This window comes from Paramormyrops kingsleyae, chromosome 16, assembly GCF_048594095.1.
Source record: "Paramormyrops kingsleyae isolate MSU_618 chromosome 16, PKINGS_0.4, whole genome shotgun sequence".
Lineage (NCBI taxonomy): Eukaryota > Metazoa > Chordata > Actinopteri > Osteoglossiformes > Mormyridae > Paramormyrops > Paramormyrops kingsleyae.
This window is the reverse complement of record NC_132812.1, coordinates 14780104-14792678: the sequence shown is the minus strand read 5'-3', so window position 1 is coordinate 14792678 and position 12575 is coordinate 14780104. Positions and strand designations below refer to the sequence as shown.

The window sequence follows — 12575 nt, the reverse complement described above, 5'->3', positions numbered from 1 at the left end:
CTGATTGGACTTTCGGCACACGTTACAGAACGAGGGGCTTGAAAGGGGGACGGCTGCACTGACCTTAAGGCTAATGTGTAGGTGCCGGGCTGCCGCTGGCTCTCCCTGATGAGGTAGCTGCCCTCCGCAGCACTCAACAATTGGTCAGCTTCTTCTCGGGAGATCATGCCGTGGTACCTTACATCAAGAGGAGGAAACTATTCTTACGACAAAGGAGGAAGACTTTACTTTTAAGTAATGTTAAGTTCCATATTGCGCACACACACACACACACACACACAAACTTACTCTCTTCCATAGTACTTGGGACGATTTTCCACCTGAAACAAAAGAACACAGCAGATGAAAACAAATCGGAACAATTTATTAAACATCAAGACAACATTTCAGAAAAAAACCTAATTTAAGAGGCCAGCAGAAGACAAACCATAGGATGTACATATTAGTGGGGGCGTCAGTTTCCCGTTCCGGGAATCGCCCGTCTTCAGGCCTGAAGAGTGACTTGATGTTACCAACAACAAGGATCAGTATCAGTGGCAGTTCCTGAGGTGGAACACGGGGGGCACCACGTTTGAACATGCGCTGAAACCCAAACCACAACCGAGTCTGAACGGAAACGCAAACGATGAGTAAGTGACCCAGGCAGGAACATGGGACAGATTATTCAGCTGTGGGGCCACTTCTGAGATTCCAAAAGCTGCCACCCCCACATCAGAGCCTCCAAAGCTCATTATCAAGTCTCTGGGCTACAGAGCAGTAAATGTCTACTAAAGGAACATAGTGAAATGAAATAATGTTTTGGTTACCATTTGTACAAGTACGAGTACAGGGAGATGAGAATGCTTCTTTTTGCATACCCCATCTTGCTCTACCCTGAGATTCACTCACACACACACACACACACACACACACACACACACACACACACACACACACTTTTAATGGCGTCTGAGCACAGGTTCAGCCATTTTTCTGCCGACCCTAAAACATTTCAGGGGTTTCGGGGCCTCGTTCAAAGGCTCAGTGGAGGGGCAACTATTCTGATGAGGCTTGAACCAGCGACCTTCCGATCACAGGCACAGATGCTTAACCTGCTGACCCACACATTGCCCCCATGTACATGATTTTTAGGACTGGGATTAGGCCCAAAACAGAGGCTCCATAGGGGTCCTTTTAAAGTCTTCTTAGAAGAATTTCACATCACCTTCATATCAGCAAGCTAAACAAACATACAGTCATTGAAGCACTACAGGTCTCATCCTTTTCCTCACTTCAACACACAGGAAGCGAATGTGAGAGCTATCAAGCCGGAAGAGGCATAGGACCCCGGAGAGCTCACACCTCCCGAAGCAGCCAGGCGTCTCTCCTCAATGCAAGCTCGGCATGAAGCCCAAGGCTCGCTGGAGTACAGGACGAGTTAATTAAGAGGGGGTGAGATATCTGCAAAGTCAACGGTAAAAAACGCAATTTGCGACGGCGAACGGTGAACACGGAGGCGGCGTTGGGGGCAGGGCTATCAGTGCTTGGTTATATTGTCAAACGTCCGTGAATTTAAATGACGCATTAAGGGCTCTCCAGCATGAGAGGAGCAAAATGCCTCACTGCACCGCGAGGACATCTCCGGCGGGCTCCCAAGAAAGGCAATCCTGGCCTCTTAGAGACTGTCCAGGGCTGTACTCTCTTCAGAAGAAAAAGGATCAGGTGAAGAGGCTCAAAAACAAGCTAATGCCGCATTCTGCATGGTCTGGCACTGGATTTAGCATCAGGCTCAAATCACTCACATTCCATCCTCACATGGCAACGCGTGACCCGCAGCTCCAGATTAGCGCCTCGCTAGCTGGGTCAGGACCGTGACAGTGCGTGCAAGGCCCAGCTCAGCCGCCGACCTCCCTCAAAGCCAGGGACTGACGGAGCGAACCGGCCCAAAGGTGGCCGGGTTTGCGGCTGACCCCAAACGAGGACTATCAACTGTGAGCACAGAACAATAATACTGCCCCTTCGCCACTTTACCAGACATTTGGCCTATTTGAAAAAGGACAACCAATCCGCAGGCGTACTGCTGACAGCTATCTTATTCTGGGACGTTAGTGTGGAAGCAGTGGGAAGGAACAAGACAAAAAGCCAGGGAAGGTCAGATATACAGTAACCAGCAAGGACATCCATATACAACGGCCCCAAACAATCACAACCTCAGGTACTGAATAGAAAGAATTGGTATACAGAATGTGGGCTGAGCACCTGACCCCATCTAAGCCCAGGACATCCAGGCCCCTCCCCCATCCACGACCTCATTATAAACACACTGGGAAACTATGAGTACAAATATGTTGGAGGGAAACACTACAATTCTCCAGTACATCTCCACTGAACTGGAAGTGTCACATGCAGTTCAGAGGGCTCTAAGCTCCACCATCCTGGGCATGTGGTACCTGTCAGTGTACCCCAGTTAAACCCTCCCAGGAGAGAGGGCCTGCCTTGTCCGTCCATCTTCACAGACAGTCGGGGAGAACTCAGGCAGGCTCTGAATCACGTATGGCGCTGTGTACTCAGAGCGTGTTCCCTAAACAACCCAGGACGGCATGGCACCCTCTGAGGAGGCACTCAGCGGAAACATCCCATGCAGGGAGCGACCCTCCGATTCAAAGCTGCCGCAGGAGCCCAAAAAGCGGAGATGGGCCTCAGCATGGAGCGATGGAGCGGCTTCAATGAGGGAGGGGGATGCCGGAGGCTTGACGTGCGTTTGAAGTGAACAGGAAGAGCCCGGCTCCCTTTGTAGCGAATCAAAAACAAGCAGAGGGCTCCCTGTCAGAAACATCAGCATGTCTGTGGCACTCTTTGTTGCTGAAGATCACTCCTTTATTTTATTTATTTATTTTTACTTTCGCCACCCCCCCACCCCCACCACCACCTTCATACACAATGACAAACTCGACAATTAAACTGCAACTATCATTTCAGCGGAAACAAAATCCTATCATCGGTCAGTCAATCTGCCTAATTACCGCAACGTTAATTTAATTTATTGACATTATCTAATTGACTGTTTTACTGGGCTCGTTTTATTCATTAAAAGTCTTCCACTTGGAAGTGCCTCACGCTTTTAATTAGAATTTCACGCACATTCCAACCCCGCGTGTAACCCCATAAAGGAAGAGGTTAATTAACACTCCAGTGTATTGGTAGGTCACCATTTCCCCATTTTATTCACAGTACAGATTAATATCAGCAGTGCTTCGAAGCACATAGGCAGGGAGTCAAAACACAATCCACCCTTAAAATGGCTAAGACCAATATTCATGGACAATACAAAATTAATATACAATTAATAATTAACACACATACTAACAGGGGCAGCACCTCCAAGGCTGTTTGTGATGTGTTCGTCTGAAGCTTGCACATGCTTTATATTGCCCATAGTGTGTTTGTCTGAAGCTTGCACATGCTTTATATTGCCCATAGTGTGTTTGTGATGTGTTCGTCTGAAGCTTGCACATGCTTTATATAACCCCTAGTGTGTTTGTGATGTGTTCGTCTGAAGCTTGCACATGCTTTATATTGCCCATAGTGTGTTTGTGATGTGTTCGTCTGAAGCTTGCACATGCTTTATATTGCCCATAGTGTGTTTGTGAAGTGTTCGTCTGAAGCTTGCACATGCTTTATATTGCCCATAGTGTGTTTGTGATGTGTTCGTCTGAAGCTTGCACATGCTTTATATAACCCCTAGTGTGTTTGTGATGTGTTCGTCTGAAGCTTGCACATGCTTTATATTGCCCATAGTGTGTTTGTGATGTGTTTGTCTGAAGCTTGCACATGCTTTATATTGCCCATAGTGTGTTTGTGAAGTGTTCGTCTGAAGCTTGCACATGCTTTATATTGCCCATAGTGTGTTTGTGAAGTGTTCGTCTGAAGCTTGCATATGCTTTATATTGCCCATAGTGTGTTTGTTATGTGTTTGTCTGAAGCTTGCAAATGCTTTATATTGCCCATAGTGTTTGTGATGTGTTTTTCTGAAGCTTGCACATGCTTTATATTGCCCATAGTGTGTTTGTGATGTGTTTGTCTGAAGCTTGCACATGCTTTATATTGCCCATAGTGTGTTTGTTATGTGTTCGTCTGAAGCTTGCACATGCTTTATATTGCCCATAGTGTGTTTGTTATGTGTTTGTCTGAAGCTTGCACATGCTTTATATTGCCCATAGTGTGTTTGTGATGTGTTTGTCTGAAGCTTGCACATGCTTTATATTGCCCATAGTGTGTTTGTGATGTGTTCGTCTAAAGCTTGCACATGCTATATATATTAATGTGTTCGCGGGATTTCTGATAGACTGGCTTCCCATCGATGATACAGGTTAGCTAGGAATGGATGAACACATAAGGGTGGTTATATTGATTCATAACACCATGGCAGAACCCATCCATCCATCCATCCATCCATTTTCAGTAACCGCTTGTCCTGTTCAGGGTCACAGGGGAGTCTAGAGCAGGCAGGGAACAACCAAGGATCAGGTGCCAACCCATCACAGGGCACACTCACACATGCACATCTATGGGCAATGTGCTAACTCCAATCAACTTCTGCATGTTTTCTGAATGACGCCACATGTTTTTCCCCATGATGGCATGAGGAGAACATGCAAACCCCACATACACAGAGCCACGGTGGAGACTCGAACCCTGGTCCCAGCGGTGTGAGGCACCACCCCACCATGCTAGCAAGTAGGGCTATATCCATGATCAGAGTAAATGGGTTTTAAAAACAGAGTGAAGAACCAAACTGGTAAAAAAAATGCCATAAGGAACTATAAAATGCTACAAACAATTAAAACAATCTAAATAAGATGCTTGAGATAAGATGCTTGAGAAAAAAAAGAACTTTACTAAAAACCTTAGTAAAATGGGGGCAGGTAAGGAAACCACAGAGAAAAGAATACATTTAATATATTTGTCGCAGAGGATAAAATCTCTGAATTTTTCTACCATGCAATGCCAATAACCTAATGGAGATACGGAGGGATCACAGTCCATGTAATGGCAAAGGAAGAAAAGTGTACATGTTAGCATAGCGATGCGGACGCGATTCTGTGCGGCGCTCCGAGACACCCACCCAGTGCGTCTACCGTGTCCTGCAGGCTGGGAGGGAGCAGTTGCCCCATTCCCTCCTTATTTGCATATTCTGAATGACATGTAAATCAAGCCGCTCTGGTCTAGATTTCCCGAGATGATATGAGGAAAAAGGCATCAGGTCTCACGTCTCCTGAGAATATAGCTCTCGGGGACAGAGCGGGAGAACTGGGAAGCCCTCACATGCGACCGTCTGGACCCAACGTTAATTAATTATTAACGTGTTTGCGGAAGAAAGGGGCCGTTGTGCCGTTTGCGATACGCTTCACAGAACTGAGCCTGATTAACCGGGCAGCCGGCTCAACAAGGGGCGGGGAGTCTGCCAAGGGCTGTGGGGCAGGACTGGCCAGCCTTAGTGGGAGATTAGCAGGGGGAATCCCGCGCCATCCAGGCCAGCGGGAATGCCGCTATCCGCCCGCGGTGATGCATCCTCGGAGGTGTCACCCCACTCCCCCGGAACGTCAGCACGCTCTGTGGGTCCTTCTGTAATGTTACTATATCCCAGACAGGGCCTTTTTCAGGGAAATGTCTTGGGAAATGTACAGCATGGAGAAATAACCAAAACAAGCTGAGCTGAACATGACCAGGGGCATGGCTGAGGACTTCCTGCTACTGAACAATTCAGCAGGGATTAACCCTTCCTAGGTCCAGGATTAACGATGTTCAGGGCTGAGGTGGCTCACATCCCCCCCCCCCCCCCCGCAACCTACACACAATAACTAATGATGAATATGCATTAAATATGCAGCCCGATCACCTCCAGGTTTTTAATTAAAGCCACGCACGTGGGTAGGGGTACAAACTACATTTGAATGTTTATAAGTCCTTTATTATGGTGCCCTGGATAGCAGATGGTCGAAACTGCACCAGAAAGGCTTCAAAAATGTGGAGCTTTCAGCAATTACTGACAAGACCATGGCAATAAGGCAATGGTAATTCATTCCAGACACGCAACCTAAATATTAAAATTTAAATTCAAGGCGATCCCTTCATGTGCCTGTTATCACATTCGTTTAATATTTAATGATTCCTTTCCCTTTTTCTAGAATATATATTTTACAAGTTGTTTTACAAAATTACTGGATATTTTCTTTCACTTATACCAGTTATAGAGGGCCACATACAATATTAATATTAAGAGGGAATCAATTTGCACATAACCAAATAATTTTACTTGGAAGGAAAAAAAAAAATACAAGAAAGGAGATGGAATTAAATACTTCTCTAATGTAGCTTCATAATAAAAAAATAACTTATTTAGATAAAGATCTATTTGAGAATATTTGCTTTATATTTAAATGCACAAGCGCTTCCATTTGGGAAGTGTCAATAGCAAGAGTGGAGTAGAAGGGGCCAAATCAGTCTGCCGGGGGGGTTAGACGGCATGCTTAAGGGGGGGTCATTTGCAAACCTCTGCAAGGCTTCACTGCCCGATCCTCCAGCTTAATGCCAGCTTTAGTGACAGCCATTTCAGCTCCTGCAGTAATCCCGGGCAAGCAGCACTGAAGCGATCATAACGGGGGCAAAAAATACCCGTCACGTGCAGCCCAGGATCTCAGAGCTCAATAAGGGCCGAGCTATTTTCAGGCAGGACATGGACCCAGCGCTCACCCGACCCGCTGTGAGAACAAAGAGACCCCCGCAGCAATGAAGCTCCGCACAGCCAAAAACGGCAGCTAAAGGAGGCCACCTTGTCGGTATCGTCTCCCTTTGTCGGGACGGAGGGGAGGGGTTGGGACAATAATTCCTAATTGGTCAGGGTTGAGGAGAGAAGGAGGGAGGCAGGGTGATGAATAGGCAGGGAGTAAGGCTGAGGCGATGACACTGGGAGGGCATACAAGGTGGGGGGGTGGGGGGGCGTACCTTCAGCTAATTTCACTAATGGAACAAGATCATGCCACAGAGGCCAGAGTGGTGGGGGAGCTTTTGTGTTTGTGTGTGTGTCTCTGTGTGGGCCATGTATATATTATGTTCTGCAGACCATTTTTTCAGCCCCTATAAGGGGAAACTCGATTTTATAAAAATCTGTGACTGCAATTTAAAAAAACTCCAAATGCCAAAATTTTTACATTTTCTTAGGTTACTTATGGCCAAGGTTAGGGCTGGGTAGGCATTATGTTTGTCATTGTTGGAATTAGGGGTATGCCCATAGAAATTAATGGACGGTCCCCACAAAGATATAAATATAAACATATGTATGTATGTATGCGTGTGTGTGTGTGGGTGCGCAGACGATACTAGAATAAGCAGCAAAGCAGTTACATAATTGGTCAGTCCGGCATCAGAGTGAGCAATATGGCGGTTACGTGATTGGTCAGACACAACAGAGGAGCGGCAAAGCAGGTGATTGGTCAATGACACTCAAGCAATATGATTGGACAAACACCGGAGGAAACGGCGCATCAGCTGGATAAACTTTGGAGGCGGTGTTAAGCCATCTGAGCAGGCTCACCTCACTGGTGCAGGTGACACGTCGCGGGTGCGGCGCCTCCTGCTGGAGCTGGTACACTACGAATGGAGCAAAGAGGTCAGCCATTCCTGCAGCAAAAGCTCCCACTGGAACACTGAAAGCAGTGCTGGGCATTTTAGGTCCAAAAGCTCCCACTGGAACACTGAAAGCAGTGCTGGGCATTTTAGGTCCAAAAGCTACAAATCCAGAACAAGATTCTGTTTCTACCAACCAGCTGAGCATAAAGAGTCACAGTCAGAGTACTGAACTGGTTGGCAGAATAGTCTTATTATTAGTGTAGTACAAGCTAAAATCTTGGGTTCCTTTAAAGCAGAGCTAGTGAAGATTATAACAGTTCTGAGCTATTACTTGAATTCCCCCCCCCCCCCCCCAAACGAGCTTGATGGGCCGAATGTCCTCTTGTTTGTAAATTTCTTATGTCATTAAACAAAATCTTGGCCTAGATTTGTAGCTTCTGGATCTGAAATTCCCAACACTGACTACAAAACCAGATGAATTACTTACAGTAGGATTTCCACACTGGTGGCCTGTATTCATCGTTATCTGAAAGAAACAAATAACAGTCACTAACTTGGGGCACAGTGAACTGCCATGCCTTTCATAGAGCAGCCCTTGGCTGTACCTTGTACCCTGGGCTGTCAGATAGACTCCAGGCCCCACAGGACTCCATACAGGCAAAGCAGTTGCAAAATAGATGGATGTAACTTTACATTATCAGTGTTATTCAGGGTCTCTACTGCAGTAACAGGCAAAATGGACTTTGCACAATACCAACCTGTTCTGAAATAGAATATGCATTCATGTAATCTACCGAAGAATCTGTTTACTCAGAGCTCCAGACGTTACAAAGGGTCTGGCAAACGCAGCAGGCAGTGACTCAGTGCAGCATCTCGGAAAAACTTTGGCTGAGAAAGTTTTCAGCAGCGACATCCTGAGATCATCCATCAGCTGCCTGCTGACTGCCACACCAGAGATTTGTTCCCGTAGCAACGGCTCAAACAGAGGTTATTTGCTACACAATGAGGCTACAGTACAAGCACAAATGGCCCCTATATCAGACAGCCTAAATTTTATTTGCTACACAAGACTGACAGAATGTCCCAAGCAAAGTCATTCATCACAAGGACTTACAAGAATGATGGCTGGCATCAGAAACCAGCCTTGGGTTCTGAACTCTAGGAAATTCTACCTTGTTAGATAATGATTAACTTATTTTATACAAAAAATAAACAGTACAGAATGCAGTTCTCTCAAGCACAAAGCTACATGCTTAACAGTGGTAAATATGCCTACACCCTTCTTACCTACGCTATGCGAGTGTTGTTCCATTCCATGGCAGGCCACTGTGATATTTCTGAATTTATAGCTCCCTCTCGTGGACAGTACCTTCTATGACATCTTGAATTAATGTAATGAACATTTGGGGGTAAACGGAACAGGTTCATTAGCTCCATGAAACAACTAATGATCAGTGAAAGAAGGACAATGAACGGCAAGCTGATTTTGAAAAAGGAACACTCTGAGGTGTAGCATTTAGGCAACTAGCAGAAATTATAAAACAACTACATTAACCTAAAGCCAAGTCATTCGACCTGAATCATATCTGCTGAATTGGCAGGTACACACTCTACCACAAGTAATAACATGACACAGCCAATATTGATTTCTCAACACCGCTAATAGCATGCCATTGTCACGCATCAAATATCTCTAATTCCCTCAAGACAGTTAAACTACCAGCTCATGAATTAGGAATTGAGCACACAGAAAAGCTAAATCACTCACCCTGAGTGAAATCAATGCAGACTGGCTACTTCTCTCCCCTGCCATAGAGGTGTTCAAACAGAACACATGCAGAATACAGAGTTTGCCCTTAACCACTTCCAGAAGGATTACAAAAAAAGAATCCACATATCAATTATAGTCGTTGATCATAAGATCAGAAGTAGGTACGTCTGAAAGCAAAACATCCACCCAGATGACTGGAGGCGTCATTCTCTTAACAGTGACTTGCCACCTCGCTTCGCCCGAGATCAATGGGTAGAGCGACTTACGGAAATACCTCTAACCAGGCATTCCAGGAAAACACCCACAGCCCGGGAGAGGAAGCACGGTCAAAGCCAGTTCAAGGAACTTTCAGAAACGTGAATGAATGACTGTGGAATTCGACTAACGACTTTCCAGCAAGTTCACCAACACCGCCCCTTCCATTCACACACATCTTCCTATTAAGCTAATGTGGCACACATTTATGCAGCAACATATTACACCCGATTCTCTTCCTGCCTCCGATGGCCTGCTAATGACAACAGAACTTCATTATACAATGGTTACCTGAGCAACCACAGGATACCATTCATGATTCACAAGGCAAAGATTAAGAATTACACATAATCAGCTAAATTTTTAATCACTCCTTTAAAAACCCCTGCCTGATTGTTACAGTATATCTGTGTAACAAATGTTCTTTAACTGTGAAACAGACCATAATGGATTTGGGGCATAAATCAAGCTCATTTTCAGGTCCACTCATGCTTACTATTCTGCCCTACAAAAGCATAACACCTCTGCAGGCAAGGAAACTGAGAAAAGGGGCTTCAAGGTTTTCTGACCGTCGTCCCATAATTCTTTAAAACAGAGCATAGCTGAACTAAGAAATTCTGTCAAGAAATACAACACAACCCAAGAAAGTCGGCTTTGGTCATAACTTGATCTTAATAAAACACGCAGTTAGGGTGTTTTGCCTTAATACGGCAGTATTGCGACAAACCCAGACTTAGCCGTTTATCATTAAGTGGATAGACGCTCTCTGGCAAAAAAAATAACAGAGGTTGGACTTTGGTTGCTTAATGACCAGGGGTGAGTTTCCCGAAGCCTTCTTAACGCTACGTCGTTCGTTAGTTCTATCTTTTAACACAGAACTTAAGAACGACGTAGCGTTAAGAACGCTTCGGGAAAATCACCCCAAACCACCCAGGCGCCCTCCAAGCATTACGCACGGGAAAGCAGGAAGGAGGGCTGCCTGCTGCAAACATCTCGTGCCGTTTTCAGCATTTCCCATGTTTCCTGCCTTTTCCCCATCACAAGCGGGCATGGTTGCATCTTCTCTGGGACTGAACCATTTCCTGTCGCCATCCTACCTACCTACCACCCCCCTGCCCGCCTGCCCCTTCCCTCCGAAGCCAGCTGTTTGTTCTTCCGATAATTCAATCCTGATGCCAAATATTACTGCAAAATGGCTGAGGTCCTCCACATTGTCTTAACCTGGTGGCTTAAAGGAAGAGAGAGTGCAGAGTGTCTTTGTGTCCCGAAGCCAAAAACAGGAAGGAAGCTCTTTACGAAAGGACCCTGGATGGGAGGTACTGCTGGTGAGCTGCTCCTACACTATGCCTCACTGACAGTGGGGTCTTCCATGGCCCAAAACGTATCCCTTGCACTCCACAAAAGAAATTCCTGCTAAGGATCCCTATATTGTCCCCCCGCCCATTATTTTCTTTTTGTGCTTTTATCCGTGTATTCGGAAAGGCCAAATCTCCACACAAAAACCAGATTAGTCTTCTGGCAAGTTTCATTCAAAGGCCTTTACAAGGCCGTGAAAGACAAGACACCCAACTGAAAAGGCTCAAAGTCACCATATAAATTCATACGCATATAGAAATACACAAAATGTTAAACCCGTAGAACAAACATAACTTTAAAACATTATCATAAAATTTGGCAAATTAAGTGACATAATGTACAATCTTTTACAACGTAGTTACATAGCAAAGACTTCCAAACAAACCTTACAGTATATCAGAAAACTGTTGCTATCTTTCTCCATCTGTTGCTTAATTTCATCCATGAGGCCGTCTCTGTCCTGCTAGTCAGGTAAACGAGCCAACTTGCCTTCCCACGCATCCAGTCACCAAAAAAATGAAACGAAAAGGAAATACACCCTGAAATTTAGGGAAGTTGGTGAATGGAGCTCATTAGATACACAGGACAGGCGAGTGCACCAAACAGCTGCAAGTTGACGGAAGGGAACACGCGCACTACTTACCGAAAACATGTTGAGCCATTTTTTATCGGCGCGATCCCGGCGGACAAAACCCCCTCACGGAGGCTTTTCTGACTGCAAGTTACTGATCTGCTGTCCTTCTCAGCCCCGGTCTGTTTGGCGACAACAAGCGAGACAAGCGTGACAACAAAACGTCTGCTTACCGTGCGACATGTACCAGAACCAGAAGCACAACCAGCTAAAAACCCAAGACAGCCAGCTGTCATTCTTATAAATGAATTCCCGCTAAAACACGACCAGGCGAATGAGATGCAGTAACAAGCAGGTAAGTTTCACTTAGTTAACATATGTATGTTTTAAAAAGCACCAGCCCGTTCGTCGGATTCCTGAAAACGGAAACATGACGCGGTGAAGCAAACCTGTGAGAAATGAGGACAAATGACCGCGCAACAAGGCCAAAGACGACTATCGTCAGTTTGGAGGAATGTATGCAACAGTGAGGGAAGCGAGCGACTTACTCAGAGCGCATCCCTCCGAAATGAAGGCGCCATCTTGTGACACCACGTGACCGCCGGCAGCCTCTTTTCTTCTCGGGACTGCAGGCTCTCGAGAGCCGGTTACCATGGCGATGGCGGTTTTTTCTGTCTTTTTTGCGCCGGTGATGTTGACGGCTGTCCGGGATGAGACAGCAAATGAGCCGATGTTAAAATATGAGGCACAGTAACAGGTGCACGGACGTGTTTTGTTTTTAAATCATCTTATTTCGGCCGACCACAATAATGACAAACCTTGCATTTAAATGCAATTTCTGAAATGAATTTAAATGCATTTTTGCTGGCCAGAAAAGAAACTACGGAATGGTTTGGTCCTTGGAAGAGACACGCGCTCGTCGCGTGAAAAAATTTGTGAAAAAGAAAAGAGCCACAGCCAAACTATGTGAAAGTCACCATATGGCAATCTAATGTTTCCAATCATTAACTTGAA

General features: G+C 45.6%; 1 protein-coding gene across 3 annotated transcripts in view; it reads right to left on the bottom strand.

Annotated features, from left to right (window-relative positions):
- Positions 1–12211, bottom strand: part of chn1 (chimerin 1) — a 39044-nt gene extending 26833 nt beyond the window's left edge. Inside the window, exons 1-6 of one of the 3 annotated variants that reach the window (XM_072700213.1) lie at positions 12110–12211; positions 11634–11743; positions 8096–8134; positions 7574–7629; positions 289–320; positions 64–177 (exon numbers count right to left, since the gene is read on the bottom strand). In XM_072700213.1, coding sequence (XP_072556314.1) covers positions 64–177; positions 289–320; positions 7574–7629; positions 8096–8134; positions 11634–11652 — 260 coding nt within the window. In that variant the 5' untranslated portion in view covers positions 11653–11743; positions 12110–12211. The other 2 variants (XM_072700214.1, XM_072700212.1) reach the window with 2 other exon arrangements.
- Between the last annotated feature and the right edge of the window lie 364 nt (positions 12212–12575).